This window comes from Clarias gariepinus, chromosome 15 (genome assembly GCF_024256425.1).
Source record: "Clarias gariepinus isolate MV-2021 ecotype Netherlands chromosome 15, CGAR_prim_01v2, whole genome shotgun sequence".
NCBI classification, from domain to species: domain Eukaryota; kingdom Metazoa; phylum Chordata; class Actinopteri; order Siluriformes; family Clariidae; genus Clarias; species Clarias gariepinus.
The window spans coordinates 2,265,754-2,285,906 of NC_071114.1; the positions used below are offsets into that span (position 1 = coordinate 2,265,754).

A 20,153-nucleotide genomic window follows, 5' to 3' on the forward strand; every position below is an offset into this window, starting at 1 on the left:
GTAACTGTAATCTATCGAAGCTACAGAACACAGCAAGCGACTTGTCGTGACTACAGTGGATTTATGCAAGAAACTGTAACAACCGTTGTTTTTGATGTTGAAAATAAACAAGAGACAAAGAAATCAACGAAACGTCTGATGTCGTCAGTGACACTGTGTAACTAAAGACACGCGTCAGAACTTGTGAATAACATGCACCTACATTAAAGTCAAAAGCTTGGCTCCGCCGCAGAAATGAAGATAAGTGATTTAAGAGTGTGAACGTGGATTGAAGAGCGCACGTGCGACTTCAAAAACGCGCATCGACTGCCAACGAGCAACCGAAACCGAAAGCGATAAGCGGACTTTGCCTGCTTTAAATTTCACTATGTCAGACGGCGAGGACAACGCTGCTGTCGCCGAACCTGAGCAGGTGATGGCGCCCGACGACAAAGAAGCCGCAGATAAGCTTCACGAACTGAAGAACGCCAGAGAAGGCAAGTGGAGTCAATTGACTGCATTAACTGGCGAATTAGAGTTGCTTATGTACGATGCCTGCAATCTGTATGACGTTGAAACCAAATACCATACGAAATACAAGGCGCTACTGGAGAACTTTGTTGAAAGCAATAGGGATGTGCGATTGCACCTAAACGAAAACGAACGCGAACATGACCGGCGAAACTGGTATATGTCTAAACTGCTGTGGGCCACAGAATTCAGGAAAAGGGTAGAGACGTGGATTACAGAAACTCAGAACCGCTCTAAGCCGCCTCAAACATTCGACGACGGAGTTTTACCAGAGGACAGTGTGTCAATGGTGGAACTAAGGGTGCTCGCTCCTAACAAGCACGGAAGCGTAGTGACGGTAGCATCCAAAAGGTCCTCAACATCTACAGCATCCTTAGCTCGGCTAAAACAGGCAGAAGCTGACAGAGCATCCTTGCTGGCTGAAGCAGCAATCTTAGAGCAACGGCAGGCGTTAGAAATAGAGGAAGCACAATTCCAAGCACGATTAAAGGTTAAAAACGAAAGGCTGGAACTCGAAGCGAAGCTTGCAAAGGTTAATGCAAAAATAAAAGTGTATCAGGGTTGTGAAGAACGGCAAGGTCCTGCAAGACAGGACGTGACCATCAAAACGCGCGGTGCATGCGCTTTCAAACCGGAGCACAAAGACCACTGCGACCACAGTTCGGCAACGGAATATCTTGAGCTGCCATCACGCCTCCGAGCAACCCACTTAAGCATGCCCGTGAGTGCCAAACCCATAATGTCAAGCACCCTAATGGAACGGCCCACCCAAGGTAACGAACACTCACTTTACAACACTGACATAGTGGAGCCTCAGGGTAGGATGCCACTTCAGGCAGATCTTACAGAAATGTTTGCAAAGAGTCAAAGGCAACATTCCTTACCTCCGCGCAACGTTCCTCCATTCTATGGTGACCCTCTTGAGTTCACGTCCTTCGTAAGAGCTTTTAAATATGCCATCGAGACCAACACTGATAGCAATCATGAAAGGCTGTTCTTCCTCGAGCAGTATACTAAAGGACAGCCTAAGGACCTAGTGAGGAGCTGCCAGCTCATGCCAGAACATTGTGGTTACGCAGAGGCTATGAAACTGTTACATGATAATTTCGGAAATAGACAAATAATCGCTACAACGCTGATGCAAAAGGCACTCAACTGGCCGGAAATAAAGTCAGAGGACGGAAAGTCGCTAAAAACTTTCTCCCTGTTCCTAGTAAAATGTTACAATACCATGTCAAGCATTAATTACATGGATGAGCGAGACAATGCTACCAACTTGAGGGGTGTTGCCTCAAAACTGCCCTACAAATTGCGTGAAAAATGGAGAAGCCACGTATACGAGTACGAAGAGCGCAATGAAGAAACAGCCAAGTTCGTGCAGCTGATGAAATTCGTAGAACGGGAAGCAAAGGCAATGTCTAACCCACTTTTTGGAGACCTGAACGTTTCGACTAGTGGTACAACGACTAGTGGTAAAAGGCACAGCAACAAATCCCCTTCAGGATTCAAGCAAAAAATGGAAGAAAAGAGAGGTAGCAGCTTTGCGACCGGCGTAAAACAGGTTGGTAAAAATCATAGAGACTCAATCACAGTAAAGAGTAACTTAGTTATTAGTGCCTTCACTAAACCTTGTGCATCCTGTGAGCAAGATCATACCCTAGACGAATGCCACAAGTTTAATAATGAGACATATAAGGTCAAATTGGACTTTCTAAAAAAGAATGGATTCTGCTTTGGCTGTTTAGTAAAAGGACATTTAAGCAAAGACTGCACAAAGAAAATTACATGTCAGTTGTGCTCAAAGAAACATCCTCGCATGCTACACATTGCAGCAAAGGACACAGCTCAAGCGATCGTAAAGGCTGACGAAACCGAACCAGTTCAAACATTGCCTGTTACAGCGAGTCACGAAACGAGTGCGTGTATCGGGGCTGGAGATGACTGTATTCTCTCCATAGTACCTGTTAAAATAAAGTCCAAGAAAGGCAACAAGACAGTAAAAGTATACGCCTTTATGGACCCAGGTAGCTCTGCTACCTTTTGTACAGAGTCATTAGCAAGGCGATTAAACGTACAAGGTAAAAAAATTGACATCATGTTAAGCACCATGAACGCGAGGAAACAAGTAGAAAGTTACGTGCTTACTGATCTAGAGGATAGCAGTCTGGAAGAAAACACCTTTGTTGAACTCCCCAAAGTGTTCACACAAAAGAGTATCCCAGTCTCAGTGGAAAATATTCCACAACAGCACGACATTGATAAGTGGCCATACCTCAGCGAAGTAAAACTGCCTTACATTAATGCTGGAGTTGAAATTCTCATAGGTAACAAAGAGCACAGGCTCCTAGAACCATGGCGAGTAATTAACAGCAGGCACAATGGGCCATATGCAGTAAAGACTGCTCTTGGATGGACCATAAATGGACCTCTTCGAGAGTCGGTCGAGGAAGGCACATGTGACAATGAGCAAGTGAGCGTTACAGTCAACAGAGTCTCCATCGAAAGTGTGGAACAAATGCTGATACAACAGTACAACCATGATTTTCCTGAACGGAACTGTGATGACAAAGCTGAGTTGTCACAAGAGGACTATCAGTTTTTAGACTCTGTAACTAACTCCCTGCAATTTACCGATAATCACTTCTACATCGGTCTCCCACTTAAGAAAGCAGCTACTCAAATGCCCAATAACCGAAGCGCAGCCATGCAGCGCGCACTGAACCTCAAACGGAAGTTTAGGCATAACCGCTCCTTTCACAAAGAGTATTTAAACTTCATGAATGACATGTTTGAGAAGGGTCATGCAGTCAAGGTCCCCACACCCCACCTAAGTCGACAAGACGGGCAGGTGTGGTACATACCTCACCATGGTGTGTACCATCCTCAAAAGAAAAAGCTAAGGGTAGTCTTTGATTGTGCTGCCAGCTATCAGGGAATATCATTAAATAGCAAGCTTCTGCAGGGACCCAACCTGACAAACTCACTCATTGGGGTGCTCGCACGCTTTAGACAAGAAGAAGTTGCCATGATGGCAGATGTGGAAGCCATGTACTATCAGGTCAGAGTTCCGGAAAAGGACACAGACTTGTTGCGTTTTCTGTGGTGGCCGAACGGAGACGTGAGTCAGGACTTGGTTGAGTATAAAATGGTTGTTCATTTGTTTGGTGCAAAATCATCTCCAAGTGTAGCTAACTTCGCCCTTAGGAAAACAGCAGAAGAAAACCGCAGCAATGCATCTGCCGAGGCAGTCAACACAGTACTTAAAAACTTTTATGTAGACGACTGCTTGAAGTCTGTCTCTAGTCATAGTCAAGCAGTTGCGCTATATAGTAATCTCACCAAACTGTGCGCAAGTGGAGGGTTTCACCTCACCAAGTGGGCAAGTAATAGTCGTACATTGCTAGCTTCCATCCCTGAGGGTGAGAGAATTAAAGACATGAGGGACTTAGATTTGAGTAAAGACGTACTCCCTGTTGAGAGAGCTCTAGGGGTGCTGTGGTGTATTAATTCAGACACGCTCAAGTTCAAGATTAGTTTAAAAGAGCGGCCTGTGACTAGAAGAGGAATCTTGTCAGTCACTAGTTCAATTTATGACCCCTTAGGCTTCCTTGCACCAGTCATACTGCCAGCTAAGATCTTAATGCAGCAGTTATGTAAAGAGAGACTCGCTTGGGACGATGACATTCCCGAACAATTTATAAAAAGATGGAGGGCCTGGCTACACGAGTTGCATCAATTGTCTGAGTTTAGTGTAGCAAGATGCGTAAAACCAGTTGACTTTGGAGTCACAAATACAGCACAACTTCACCACTTCTCAGATGCAAGTGAAATGGGATATGGAGTTGTCTCGTATATTAGGTTAGTAAATGCTGATGGACTCACACACTGTGCATTCATGATGGGGAATTCTCGCGTAGCGCCCTTGAAACAAACTACTATCCCCCGAATGGAATTGACAGCGGCAGTGGTTGCCGTAAACAACGACAAAATGTTGAAAGGTCAACTGGAAATAGAACTGCTGGACTCTGTGTTTTGGACCGACAGCACAACTGTCTTGAGATACATTGTTAATGAAAACTACGCTTTAAAACCTTTGTCGCTAACAGAATCTCCATCATACGAGAGTCAACCAAGCCACAGCAGTGGAGGTACGTCAACACTTCAAAAAACCCAGCCGACGCTGCTTCCAGAGGAGTTTCCTGTGAAAAATTCATGAAAAACAACAATTGGATCCATGGTCCACCCTTTCTTAAAACACCAGAGAGTAAATGGCCTGAAAACATCCACGATCTGTCGACGAAAGAGGATGACATTGAGATTAAACCCTCAGCCTCAGTGAATCTCGTAAAAACTACAGAGAGCACAGATGCCGTGAGTAAACTGACTAACTATCGGAGTGACTCAGTCGGAGTGACTGGTATAAGTTAAAAAGATCCGTTGCCTGGATTCTTTGCGTTAAAGACATGCTTAAACAGAAAACAAAAAGGATCAAGGGACAGGCAAACAACTCAATAATAGAAAACCATAAGTCTCTAACAATTAAGGACTTAACAAGGGTAGAAAACGAAGTCATTAAGTTCGTTCAAAACCAAAAATTCAAAGACGAAATTTCCATGTTACAAAAGGGTAATGCTTCCGTAAAAAGAAACAGTTGTCTCTCCAAACTAGATCCAGTACTGCAGGATGGAGTGCTAAGAGTTGGAGGACGTCTTGGTAGGTCTGCAATGCCTGAGCATGCAAAACGCCCTGTCATTATACCCAAAGACTCACACATTACAACTCTAATCTTACGGAACACTCACGAACAGGTTGGACATTGTGGAAGGAATTACATGCTTTCAAAATTGCGGCAGAAAAACTGGATTCCGACAGCAAATTCCCTTGTGAGAAAGTTTCTGTCCAGTTGTGTGACATGCAGAAAGATCAGAGCGAAGAATAGTGAACAAAAAATGTCAGAACTGCCACGCGATAGAATAACACCAGATCACCCACCATTCACTAACGTAGGGGTAGACTATTTTGGACCCTTCGAGGTCAAACGGGGTAGAAGTAATGTTAAAAGATATGGCGTATTGTTTACTTGTCTGACAACAAGAGCCGTGCACATTGAAGTCGCGCAGTCATTAGATACAGACTCCTGCTTAAATGCTATTCGACGCTTCATGTGCAGAAGAGGCCAGGTGTCAGTTATGAGAAGTGATAATGGAACAAACTTTATAGGCGCTGAGACTGAACTGCGTAAAGCTATCCAACAGTGGAACCAGTCAAAAATTGAAGGCGTCCTCATGCAAAAGGGGATACAATGGATATTTAATCCTCCTGCTGGGTCTCACTTCGGTGGAATATGGGAAAGGCAGATAAGGTCAGTTAAAAAAATCTTGAGGTCTGTATTAAAAGAACAAACACTAAACGATGAGAGCTTGCATACATTCCTGTGTGAGGTGGAGGCTATAATAAATGACCGTCCCCTTACCACCGCTACAGACGATCCCACAGACCTGGAGCCCCTGACACCTAACCACCTGCTGCTGATGAAAAAACAGCCAAACTTGCCTCCTGGTCTTTTCAAAAAAGAGGACATTTACGCACGTCGCAAGTGGAAGCAAATTCAGTACCTTGCCGACCTATTCTGGAAGCGATGGGTGCGTGAATACTTGCCCTTGCTTTGGGAGCGCCAAAAATGGTCTCAGGTGAGAAAAAACCTCTCGATTGGAGACGTAGTTCTAATAATTGATAAGTCTTCTCCAAGAAATTCATGGGTCGTCGGACGGATCACGAAAGTGTTCCCAGATAAAAAAGGACTTGTGAGACGTGTACTGGTCAAAACTAAAACCAGTACCCTGGAAAGACCCATCGATAAGCTGTGCCTGATATGTGAAATGGACTGTTAATTACCTTATAAAGTAGTCATGTTCCTTTCATTTGGTACGCAGCGATATGAATACCTTAAGTTAAACCGTTAACAAATGTCTAAAGTGTTAAGAAAGTTAACTCTAAAGTGTTAAGAAAGTTAATTCAAATTTTAATCCAATAGTAAATGTTGTGGCCCAATTGTAAAAAAAAAAGAAAAAACAACAAAACAAAAAATGTGTGTAATTGTCAGTCTTCCTGCCTGTCAATTAGGGGCTGGAAATGTAAGGGCCATATTTCATTCTTGTGATTTGTTGTTATGTTTATCTTATTTCAGTTTATTAGTTAAGCATTAAGCATTAAGTATCATACATATAATTTGTATTGTGACATTATTTCATGGGTTGTTCTGTGACATCATCCCACAGTTATGCAGTTCCATGTCTATCACGCACGTTAGTTGTAGTTGTTGTTAAGACACGGAAGGATACAGAAAGGTGTGGAGCACACAAGCTTTTGACCGTGAGACAGTAAGCTAAAAGGAATACAGTAAAATAAGTTGTTGTAACTGTAATCTATCGAAGCTACAGAACACAGCAAGCGACTTGTCGTGACTACAGTGGATTTATGCAAGAAACTGTAACAACCGTTGTTTTTGATGTTGAAAATAAACAAGAGACAAAGAAATCAACGAAACGTCTGATGTCGTCAGTGACACTGTGTAACTAAAGACACGCGTCAGAACTTGTGAATAACATGCACCTACACTCCGTCTATCACTGCTTGTTGTCGCGACTTGTCAGTGAGCCTCTATGATGCAAGCTTGACATTTATGTTTATCTAGTTACTGTAAATGACTTTTTGGGAGGTGTGCATCCCAGCCAGAAGCAGCGGGTACGCATAACTGTGTTACCTGGAGTATGTGAAATGACTCTGCCATTATCATTAAATACATTTCACAAGTAACACATTAGAGTACTTGGATAAATTGTTTGATCTAACGTGTTAAGTCTGTAATCCTTTATTTAAATAATTTATGTAATCCATGAGCCAGACAGCAGTCATTCTGTTAGAGTGTGTGTGTGTGTGTGTGTGTGTGTGTGTGTGTGTGTGTGTGTGTGTGTGTGTGTGTGTGTGTGTGCAAGTCGTCCTGACTGGGACGCTCTCTTACAACTCAAGATGGGAACAAGATAGGAAGGGGTCCACACACCCGAGGGGAAATGGTTTGGTTCGGACTCTTAATTGAGAGAGTGTAATGTCCTGATGTTCGTTGAAAAAATAAATAAATAAATTCAATTCAATTCAATGGCTGCATTTTAGAAAAGAATTATATGGGATGGCCAGCTGTTATCTATTTATAATATTATTACTTGTGTTAAATGTTTTAATATTTTAACTATTTAAACCAAGTGCCATATTCTACACCTCTTTTAGTGTGTGGCTGTCAAGTTTATTTATTTATTTTTTTCTAAATCTTTTTTCCTCCCTCGCTTTTTTAAAAGTTGTTTTATCCTTTCTTGCACATCTACTTCACTTGGTACTGAAAAACTTCCCAAATTGACATTTTGTTCCCAACATAAGAGCAATAGAAGAGTTTATTCTTACACTATATCTGTTTCTTTATCTGTTAACTTTATTTAAATATGTGCTGATATTTTTGAGAGCTGTTCCCAGAGTTGATTCTCCATATCAGGATACAGATCCTTAACAGCGTTGTGAGTCACCCACTGGCCTAGATCAAACTGGTCCTTCGGTGTCAACTTAATGGTTTGTGTGTTCGAGATGTTGAAATATTCAAAAAAATGGAGTCATTATTTAATAGGCTGGGCACTCATAATTATACATATTCAAAGTTATCTTACTGCTGTGTATTTACTCCCATTCACTCACAGACGTAAGCATCAGTCCATCAACAGCTGGGAGCAAAGCATGCGTGTCTTTAGGACAAACAAAGACAGATATTTGTGCTGAATCAACAAGAGATTTAGTGGGTGAGGTTTAACAAATGATTGATTTAAATAACAAACATGGATAAATAATCTATGTTAAGATATTACGGATAAAAATATGAATCTATATGAGCCTGAAGTGTGTGTGTGTGTGTGTGTGTGTGTGTGTGTGTGTGTGTGTGTGTGTTTTGCAATAATTGAGTGTTCTGCCTTCTGTAAAATGTTTCTGGGATGAACTGACCCTAGCCAAGATTAAGTGGCTACTGACAATGCAGGAAAGAATGGATGGATAAATTAACTAATCAATCAATCAATCAATCAATCAATTGATAAGTGAAGCAATGAATAAGCGTTAAAAGGAAGGAATGAAGGCAGACAATTTGACTAAGACCATAGACCACTCAGTGTTTATGTTTTTTTTTAATGGTAAATATACCAGTGGTGTTCTATATATATTATCATCTCATTCGGACACAAAATGTTTCTCACAGATTCGGAGTTGTTATTTAACTTCTACAGAGTTTTCAAGCTTTTGATTAGTTAAATCCCAGTTTTTCCTGATTGACTAGGGGTGTCACTTTCCACTCATGTTCCCAAGAGATTCATTTAATTCACAATGCATTATTACTACAACAGTCATTAATACTAATGATAACATTCTGAAATGAAATACCATATTAAGGTAATAGTAAGTGAAGACTGAAACCAAATAAGAGAGGCAGACCTTCTCCTGACGGCGAAACGCCTGGAGGGTTTCAAAGCCCCACCATCATCCAGCAAATCCGGAGCAATATTTATCTTAGGAAAGTTAAACTAACTTATGGCCCCTCCTTAACTAAAGCTCATGGATATGACGTTAAACTCAGGTAGTATAAAATCAGACTGGATCAGGGGATTGTCACACTGCACCTGTGGAGCGCCTGTTCCTCCACAACACCACCATGGGGACCTTTAATTTAATAACTATAAAGTTAGTGACATGGATCACTCTATCGATTGGACTGACTGCTGCGCAAAGTAAGAAATAGCTTAAAATAATAAATTATTTTAGAATTGCTAGTTCTAGTTCTAATGGATCATTCCATATTAGACTTATTGGTAAAGTATAATTGTGAAATTGTGACATATTATAACATATTGATATTATAACATACAACTGTATATATAATACATACAGTATAATATATACAGTTGTATGTTATATGTTTATCAGTAGAGGAATTAGCTGTGTGCTATATGTAATAAAAGCATGTGGGTGCATGTACAGATATAGTGCTTTGTAATGTATATTACTTTAAGAGAAAGCCATATCTGTAATCAAACATAAAGAATTTTAAAATAACTTGTATTTCCTGGAATATTTTAGCGACAATATCAATGAGTAACCTGGGAATGAAGACACTGATTTCAGGTAGATAGAATTAATTAAATTTTTTTTTTTTAACAAATATGTTATAGAAAATTAAGAAAAAACAGATCATGCCTCGGATAATTTATTTCTATTTTATTATCATTGTTTTATTTATTAAGGAATTCCTTCAGCGCATAATGAAGTTGTCTGCAGCACATGGGGGAATAACCACTACTTGACGTATGACGGAGACCTTTTCCAACTCCCGTCCACGTGTAATCACATCCTGACCTCGCAGTGCAAAAGCAGCTATGAAGAGTTCAACGTTCAGCTGAGACGGGAGGTCGTGAACGGGAAACCCACTATTAGCAAAATCATCATGAAGCTGGACGGCACAGTGGTGGAGCTCACTAAAGCTTCAATCAGCGTCAACGGCCAACCGTGAGCCAAACTCACAACTAGTGGTGTTGTACTGTTGTTAGAACTTTCAAAGGATAATAAAACAACAAAATTTCATTTTAGAGAATTTTAGCCCGGATGTGAAGAAAGTGAAGTGAAGAACATTTTAATTTTCACTAGTGTTTCACTAGTGTCATATCCATATGAGGCAAAATGCATTTAAAATTTTTTATTTGTTTGTTTATTTGTTTTTAAGAGTGAAAATTTCACATTCCAGTGGAGGAGTTCATGTGGAAAGGTTTGGCACTTATATCACCATCAAGTCCGCAGTGGGACTAACAGCTTTGTGGAATGAGGATGATGCTTTCATGGTAAATATATAGTCTATATATACTCTATAAAACACACACACACACAATTAATTCCTAACTTACTGTTTAAAAACAGCAGAATTAATGTTTAATCTATATATTTATATATTTACAGATTGAATTAGATGCAAAGTACAAAAATCAGACATGTGGGCTTTGCGGTGACTTCAATGGCGTCCCAGGTTACGATGAATTTATCAAGGATGGTAATAAAAATTTTTATCAAAAAATCTGATAAAAACTGATGCGATTGCAAAGCATTGGCTAGTGCTGGAGCTCCAGATCACTCAGGTCCACAACTATGAATTCCACACTCCTTATATATCTCAATCCGCTAGCATTTTAAAGTTTACCTTGTAATTTTCCTGGCTTAAGCCAACCCAGTGGACAGGGCACCCCTTAACCTTTACAGCTTCCCTAAGGCAACCTGTAATTGTGTAAACCTACTTATGTACAGTATGAGTGTGTGTACGATGCCCTGCAATGGACAGACGATATATCTATGATGTATTTCTGCCTCATGTCTATTTTTTCTGTGATTAGCTTCAAAGCCACTGTGACCCTGACCATCAGGCATAAGACAGGATTAGAAATTTCTTTGTGCACACTTTAGGTGCGGTGATCTCTCCTTCTGTTTATGGAAGTCTCTGGAAGATGGACGGACCCACAGAAAGATGCGAGGACGAACCTGTAGAAGAATACACCGACTGTGGAGATGAGGTACTCTTGCATTCTAACATCTACTAAACCTTTACTGAACAGACTCATCATCATCAGAATTAGAGTTGTCACCATATACGGGCATCACAAACCATGAGCTAATGTCAGAGATCCTGGTCACTTAAAGATTGATAGATTTAATTCCCCTGCTGGTTATTAAGCGAGTTTGTATTACATCATAGTTTGTATAAAACATAGCTGGGTGGCTTTTATTACCCAACATGATCGTCATCGGTACAGGAAAGCGCACAGAGATAAATGGATGTACAGTACAATGAAGTGTTACATAAATGCAATAAAGTTAGATATGTATTAAGCTCCAACAAATAAAACTTTTAAATGTTGTGTTTCTGGACAGAATTTATGCAGACAGCTGTTTCTCAGTAAGGCGTTCAGCAGCTGCACCCCCCTGTTGACTGTCGATCTGTTTGTGAAAGCATGCATGGAGGATCTCTGCCAGTGCAACGCAACTACACACTCTTCCTGCTTGTGTGATACTGTGTCAGAGTATTCTCGTCAGTGTGTGCACTCAGGAGGGAGACCACAGAACTGGAGGACTGATGTCTTCTGTCGTGAGTTAAAATCTTTATCACTGCATTGTTTCGATTGCAGCTCAGTTAGTCAGTGTTTTGCTCCATAACAAATTTGTATTAAGCTTATTTTAATGTTGACATTTTTACTCTGCAGTACTTTATTTTTTGTCATGCATGACATTTCTAAGACTATTTTTGCTGACTCTTCCAGCCAAGTCATGCCCACACAGCATGGAGTACACAGAGTGTGGCAGTCCGTGTATCGATACCTGCTCGAACACCGAAAGAGGAGAAGTGTGTGGAGACCACTGCATTGATGGATGCTTCTGTCCTCCAGGTAACATGCATTCCTCAAAGTCATGTCTCAAACTGACCATAACTTTGCTTCAGGTCACACACTAGAGACGTATTCCTAATAACCAGGTCTTTCTTTCTATGAAAGAATCCCAGTGTTACTCAGTGATATCAGAAAAACTAATCCTACAAATCAAATCTTATATGTATTTAATATTTTAAGGCACTGTGTGGGATGATGTCACCAACTCCAGCTGTATTCCACTGAGTTCCTGTTCCTGTGTTCATGGAGATCAAATTTATGGGCCTGGGGAAAATTATACAACAAGCTGTGCAGAATGGTGAGTCCTGATTCCAAAAGGTTTAAAAGTCAAGTCAAATTCCTACTTGTTAAGTTTAACTTGCTATCACGTTTGTGGTTAGTGATGTTTGTGGACTCTTAAGGTCAAATCCACAACCATCAATTAATGTTTTTCAATACTGCATGGTGTATATATTGTCCCTAGGTCATATTCTAAACTTAAACAGAATCAGTAGTTGTTGGTTTTTTTGACTTCTTCACCTTGTTGACATTTCAGCACCTGCTCAGGAGGTGAGTGGCAATGTTCGAATAAAGACTGCCCTGGCACATGCTCCGTTTTGGGAGGAACGCACTTCATAACATTTGATGAAAAATCCTTCACCTTTAACGGGGATTGTACGTACGTCCTTGCCAAGGTAACAGTCCTAACTTTAGGATGAGAAACTACAATGTCCAAGTTCGATTCAGGCAGTTTCTAAATGTTCTAATATAAAAGGCAACTAAACGAACTAAAAACCCTTTTTTAAACACTACCAATTCACATACACATACTGTACATGGTTCTGCTTTGTTTAGGACTGCACAGGCAGTGATTTTACCATCCTGGGTGATTTGGTGAAATGCGGCCTGTCAGACACTGAGACCTGTCTGAGATCAGTCACCGTCGCGCTGTCACAAGGCACTAAGGTAAGAAGATAAGAAGAAGACTTTGTACACTTCTGTGAAAGAAAGTACAGATATATATTTTTTTATAAATCTCAGGATTACCCCACCTTTTATCCAGGCTTATTGATACACACTGATTAAATAATAAAAAAAATGTAACCACACATGAAAGGTCACATTGCAGTGATGTTAAATAAATATTAAGGGGCTGAATTGTGAAGAGTTGCCAAAGAAAAAAAGTCTTATTGATATATTTTTGTATCATGGGTAGCCAGGATATAACCGTCCATGATAATTACAACCTATCATATTGCAAAATTGTTACATCATATTAAAAGCATCTATGATTTACTCTTCAGCTGGTCCGAGTGGACTCATCTGGGAATGTTGAAGTGGACAAGATTTTCACACAGCTTCCACTTTTTACAGGTAAAACTCAGTCAGTCAGTCAGGACAAACTAATCGATACAGTTTATAAAATATTTCAGCCAAAACAATAAATGTATTGGAATAATTATATAGGTATAATTATAAAGTGCTGTATGTTGATCCTTTTGTAGGAACCATATACATACCTACAGGATCACACTTCCATTTGGATTATAGCTCAAACATTTACACTGTTCTCAGTGGGCATGTAATGCTCTAAATCACCAGGAAATGTTTTAAATGTTGAAATGCTTGATTGTGTTTCCACAGCCGAAGTGAGCATCTTTAAGCCATCTTCATTCTTCATCATCATCCAGGCTGTCAACTCCAAAGTTGTTCTGGAGATCCAGCTCGTTCCCATCATGCAGGTTTTCATCACACTGAATCCAGCTCTTCAAGGAAAAACATGTGGTGCGTACCCGCCATCGACCTGTCTCACACCCTGAGACGAGTATAATAATGTTAGAGATCAGTCTTCTCTTTACTGTTTGGTTTGAGCGGACTGTGAATCAACTTTCATCCTTCTACAGGACTCTGTGGCAATTTCAACAACATTCAGTCGGACGATTTCACCACGGCTGGTGGACTCAGAGAGGGAACGGCGGTGGCTTTTGCCAACACATGGAAGACCCGAGGAAGCTGCAGTGATAAGCAGAGATCCTTCGAGAACCCGTGCAGTTTGAGCACTGAAAATGGTGCGCATGTACATCTGCCCTTGTCTTTACCGTCTGTTTGAATATGTACTGCACCTGTACTCGGTGGTATACAATCATATAAAATATATGAATGAACGATACATATTGCTGTTGTTTTTACAGAGAAATACGCAGATCACTGGTGCTCCCTTCTATCAGATCCATCTGGAGCTTTTGCCCCCTGCCATTCAAGAATCAGCCCTGGTTTATACAAACAGGTAAAATGGCCTTTTCTGAAGATTGAATGTAATCTGAAGGCTTATAAACAGGAAAAATCTAAATCATCATATTAGTAACATTATCCTGTATCTGTAGACAAATAATGAAATGACAATATTGACATTACTCACAGGCATAACAGCTCAATCTAAATCTTTGACTTTCTGATATTTATTTATATGCATCCTGTAAAACAATATATTCACCTGCCCACAGATGTGTGTACATGACACGTGTAACTGTGAGAGGTCAGAGGACTGCATGTGTGCTGCGCTGTCTTCATACGCACACGCATGTGCAGCTAAAGGGATCGTCCTTAAAGGCTGGAGAGACAACGCTTGCAGTGAGTTCAGTATTTCACCACTAATAAAGGAGAAATTCTCAGTAGAAACAGATACCAAATACAAATATGTACTCAGTAGATATCGATACAGGCTTGGAAGGTGGTTATGTTTAACATTACTTGGTACAGATTTAAATTGGGCCAAGGACAAGTCATTGAGTCAATAAGTGCTTAAAGCAACTCAAATATGACATTCTGATTGATGCTAAAGTAAATATCAGCTCAGAAAAGATCAGTCATGAATGAAAAAGCAAGAATACTTTAGCTTAGAAAGAGCATCAAAACTAGGACTACATTACAATATCACACACGGTACACAAAAATCACACTGAAATAAACTGTGTTATGTCCTATTCATATAGGGAAGGAAACAGATTGATTAAAACAGTCATGCACCAGATTCAAAGTTAATTTGAATCACTTATACTAATATTAAATTCTTTGTGCTTGCTTCCTCATTCAGGCAACCACAAGGTGTGCCCGAGCACATTAGTTTACTCTGATCACATGACCAGCTGTCAGCGCACATGTCGCTTCATTGGGCAGACTGACTACTCCTGTGGTGTCGACTTTGTGCCAGTGGATGGCTGCGGCTGTGACGCGGACACCTACATGAATGAAAATGGAAAGTGTGTTAAGGCAGAGGAATGCCCATGTTATGACTCAAACACAGTCGTTCAGCCCGGAGACGTCATTAGCAAAGATGGCACCACATGGTAAGAATGTGGCAAAAAGAACAATACAAATCAAGTGAAAGTCAAATGATTAGATGAGTGTTTATTGTGATTTTTTCATCTTATTTCAGCATATGTAAGCAAGGCATTCTGAGCTGCATGGGTGTGCTGTATGTGCAAGGTACGGAACAGTGTGCTGATTATTATTATTATTATTATTATTACTTACTTCATGTACATTTCAGAAAGGCTGTACATGAAGTTTAATCCTGTACAGTTAGAATTCTAATAAGACACACTTCACACTACAATATAATAATAATAATAATAATAATGAACACAACATTTGTAATTCTAGAATGTGTTCCCCCAATGAAATATTTCAACTGCTCAAACTCTGCTCCTGGAAGCACCGGCTCTGAATGTCAGAAAAGCTGTCAAACACTGGACATGGCCTGTGTGAGTTATTGCTTCTTGAAGAAAGCATTTCGGAAATCATACAGAACAATAACAGCAACAATAACAGGAATAATCATTATAATTTCATCATGATTTAATCCTCAAAATACATTGTGTCTCTACAGATCAGCACAGGATGTGTATCCGGCTGTGTGTGTCCCCCAGGCCTGGTCTCTGATGGACAAGGTGGTTGTATTCCTGAACAAAACTGTCCATGCGTCCATAATGGAGTCAATTATCAACCTGGCGAGACTGTTATTGATGGCTGCAACACATGGTATTTACATGTTAATTAAATCCATTGGTTAGATTTCATAGATTTGCAAGAATTAAGTCCACTTAACATTTAAACGCTCCTGCAGCACATGCAAGGACAGAAGATGGCAGTGCACCAAAGAACAGTGCAAGGCAACATGCACTGTCTATGGAGATGGACACATCACAACCTTTGATGAAAAGCAATTCATGTTTAATGGAAACTGTGAATACGCCCTTGCTCAGGTACTGATCATACACGTACATACAAAAAAACACATTAGCATTACTTACAAGATGATCTCGGGTAAAAGTCAAAAATGTTTTAGTCATTCCTTTAAAGAGGTACACTAAACCCAACCCTGTTGTATAATGCAATGTGTAGGATTTCTGCAGTGGCAGTAGCGCCAGTGGCACTTTCAGAGTCATCACGGAAAACATTCCCTGTGGCACGACTGGCACCACCTGCTCCAAAGCCATCAAACTCTTCATAGGCGTGAGTCTCACTTATGCATGTTTATTGCAAAGACTTTTTTTTTTATCTGACGTGATTTAACACAGAATACACAGACTGTTAATCATAATGCACATCATCTTGGACACTTCATTCACCAATTAAATGTAACCAGAGAGCAAGCGGGAGATCACAGATGTACCTTAATGATCACTGCAGAGCAAAAATCATTATGCCTTTATGTCTAAACTGGTTTTAAGGGAAAAACAAATGTATTTTATTGACAGAGCAATGAGCTGATCCTCTCAGATGGAACATACCAAGTGGTACAGAGAAGCAATGGAGATGAAATCCCGTACCAGATTCGCACCATGGGAAACTACCTGGTGGTTGAAACCAATAACGGCGTGATGCTCATATGGGACAGAAAGACATCAATCTACGTTGTGCTCAGTCCTAAATTTAGGGTGAGTATTCATGCCTTGTGTCTCGTGTTATTAACGTCTTATTGTTATTAATATCTAATGTAAAAATGTTTCAATGTTACTTCTTATGAAATGTGATAAATACTCAGATGAGGATGGGTTCCCTGTTGAGTCTGGTTCCTCTCAACGTTTCTTCCTATTGCCATCTCAGGGAGTTTTTCCTTGCCACTGTCACCGTCACCCTTGGCTTGCTCATCAGGGACACTTCATTCATCCATTCATTCATTCCTCTCATTAATACCTGGACACATTTTTCTCACACATACACACTTCCAAACATTTTTTTCATGTTTGTGAAGCTGCTTCGAGACAATGACCATTGATAAAAGTGCTATATAAATAAAATTGAATTAAATTGAATTGAATAAATAAAATTATATTAAAATTCATTCATTTAATGCTATATAATTTAAACTGCACTAATCCACAGGGAAACGTGTGCGGTCTGTGTGGAAACTTTGACGGAAACGCCAATAATGACTTCACCACGAGAGGCCAAGAAGTTGTGGTTAACCCTCTCACCTTTGGAAATAGTTGGAAAGTGTCTCCCACTTGTCCAGAGACATTGACCGTTCAAGACCCGTGCACTAACAACCCCTACAGAGAGGCCTGGGCACAGAAACAGTGCAGCATCATAAACAGCGACACTTTTGCAGCCTGCCATTCACAGGTATCACCACCAATACAGTCAACTAGCACTTTTTGTAAGTCGCTCAGTATAAGAGCGTCTGCCAAATGCCTAAATGTAAATGCCTAAATGTAAATGTAAATGTAAACTACTGCAAGAACAAATTTTAAATTAATAGAGAGACAGAATTTTAATTACAGTACATTTTAAAATTTAATATCTTTTATATTTATATAAAATGCTTAATTGAAGAGCCGCTAGTACACAAATATCTAATCTATGAGCCAGGGTCCAGAATATGTCATGTGTAGCATTGATGCATATTAAGATGTAGCCCATAGATAACCTTGATGCATTATTAACGTATTATTTTGCAGTATCCCATGGCTAAACTGTCCAAGATCGTGCACTGTCAAAAATCCTGATTTTTTTATTATTATTGTTTTTTAGGTGGAACCATCTTCTTATTATTCTGCGTGTGTGAGTGATGCATGCGCTTGTGACAGTGGAGGAGATTGTGAGTGTTTTTGTACTGCAGTGGCAGCCTACGCTAAGGCCTGTAGTGCTGCTGGAGTGTGTGTTTCCTGGAGAAGCCCGAAAATCTGCCGTGAGTCATGCCAACCTTCATATTAGTGCTGAAAGGTTAGGGAAATAAATGTGATAGTATTATATCTGTTAGATTGAAGGCACATCATGGGAGAACTGTTTGCCTTAATAGTAACATTTAATTGGAAATATTGTCTAAATCTGGTTACTTGTGGAAGCTGGGAACTGAAGTCTGGAACAAATGTCAACTTCAACAGAACACAGGAGCCAAACAAACACCAAAATAGAATTGAATATAAGGAACACCAGTACAAGGAGTTATGGGATGTTACTGGTCTACAAATTGAACATAATACAGTATTATGTGCTTTTCATGCTCCACAATCTACAAGTCCTTCACATGATAGCTACATCTCTATTCAAGCTAAGACAAGTTACTGTTAAAATGACGCTGTTGTTCTTATTGTTGCAGCACTGTTCTGTGATTACTACAACCCCCCTGGTGAGTGTGAGTGGCACTACAAACCTTGTGGTCACAACTGTATGAAGACCTGCAGAAATCCTACAGGAAATTGCACAATGCAGACTCCGGCACTGGAGGGTAAGAGCTTATGACCTTATATGACTTTATGTTTAGGAGCATACCGAGGCGATATTTTACTTTACTTGTAGTTAAATGTATCTTTTGAGTTTTGATGAACTACAGTAGGTCAAAGTCACTGTGGTGAAGTAGCAGACAGCACATCAAAAATATATATCATAATGATGACACACATCTCTTTGCTCTCATTGTTTTTTCAGGTTGCTATCCCGAATGCCCAGATGATCTCCCCTTGTTTGATGAGGATAACATGAAGTGTGTGGCACAAGATGAGTGTGGCTGCTACACTGAAATGCTACGCTATGACATTGGACAATCAGTCCCTGCTAAAAGTAACTGTCAGACATGGTATGTTTTTTACAGAGATATATATCTAGTTTTAAATATAACATATAATAGTTCACATCTTAAATGTGTCATAATAATTGAGACAGTAGCTGTGACAGTCACACTGCTCTGAGAAAAGGCATGTTAGATAGCTGTTATCTTTTACTAGTATGTTTTTAAAAATGTGCACATTAATGTTTTGTTTTAATATCAAGTGAGTGTACATCAAAGGGAGTGAGCTGCAAATATGATGTAAAAGGTAAGCAATCTCAATCTATTTTTTTTTTTATTTGCACTATATTTCGTAAGTTTTTACAACTCAGTGGTAAAAAAAAAAATCATTTTGTGTTTCCAGCTTGTATATGCCAACATAATAATACAATGTACCAGTATGGAGACATAATTTACCACACGACAGATGGACTTGGAAACTGCATTATTGCTATATGTGCTGAGGACGGAAACATTAATAAGACAGTGGAACCTTGTGAAACTACTGTTGCCCCAACAGTACCAACAACAACTTCAACTACAACGCCAAAGCCAACAACTGTGTTTGTTTTTACCACACCAGGTGTGTATATGTGAAAATTAAATGACTAGTGAGAATTAAAAATGGTACTGAGGAATAAATGAAATACGTTAGAGATAAATCAACTAAATAAATAAAAAACACTATGGATTATCATAAATCGTGCATGTTTTCATTTTAAATATTTAAACACACATTTAAAATAATACTAAGTCTGACTAATTCACTTTTACCAAAAATCTTCCCGAGCAGAAACATCAATTCCAAGTGCAACAACCACAGAAGAACCTACAACAACACCAAAAGTTACAACAGGTGAAAGGAAAACTACACAAATCTCTACAACAGCAACAACAGCAATTGCTGCCTTAACAAAGACACCTAGCACACTTACTGGCACAACAGGCACTACAGCAAAACAGACAACATTATTCAAAATCACTTCACATTCTGTACCACCAGCAACAATAGTGCCATCAGAAGAAACAACTACTCAGCCTTTGGAAAGTACCACAGCAAAAGAAACCACTATTTCTCCAGAGGAAACAACTATTTTTCCCAT

At 39.8% G+C, this 20,153-nt stretch overlaps 1 protein-coding gene across 1 annotated transcript; it reads left to right on the forward strand.

The window, feature by feature from the left end:
• The first annotated feature begins 367 nt into the window (after positions 1–367).
• Positions 368–19,647, forward strand: LOC128543192 (mucin-5B-like). Its single transcript, XM_053513552.1, has 26 exons — positions 368–1,169; positions 9,840–10,101; positions 11,075–11,150; positions 11,509–11,722; positions 11,895–12,020; positions 12,201–12,318; positions 12,556–12,694; positions 12,855–12,965; positions 13,304–13,373; positions 13,644–13,784; positions 13,904–14,068; positions 14,192–14,286; positions 14,504–14,630; positions 15,094–15,346; positions 15,436–15,485; positions 15,663–15,763; positions 15,889–16,040; positions 16,126–16,264; positions 16,404–16,514; positions 16,760–16,939; positions 17,388–17,627; positions 18,036–18,192; positions 18,604–18,732; positions 18,933–19,080; positions 19,275–19,318; positions 19,415–19,647. Exons 1-26 carry the CDS (start codon positions 368–370, stop codon positions 19,645–19,647), a joined length of 4,383 nt encoding a protein of 1,460 aa, XP_053369527.1.
• Positions 19,648–20,153: the final 506 nt, after the last annotated feature.

Bases quoted from the DNA above. Each gene is read 5' to 3' on its own strand.
- LOC128543192 (XM_053513552.1), top strand. From the start codon at position 368: ATGTCAGACGGCGAGGACAACGCTGCTGTCGCCGAACCTGAGCAGGTG. The intron at 12,966-13,303 runs GTAAGAAGATAA...TTTACTCTTCAG, and splicing joins CGCTGTCACAAGGCACTAAG to CTGGTCCGAGTGGACTCATC. The intron at 19,319-19,414 runs GTAAGCAATCTC...TTGTGTTTCCAG, and splicing joins CTGCAAATATGATGTAAAAG to CTTGTATATGCCAACATAAT.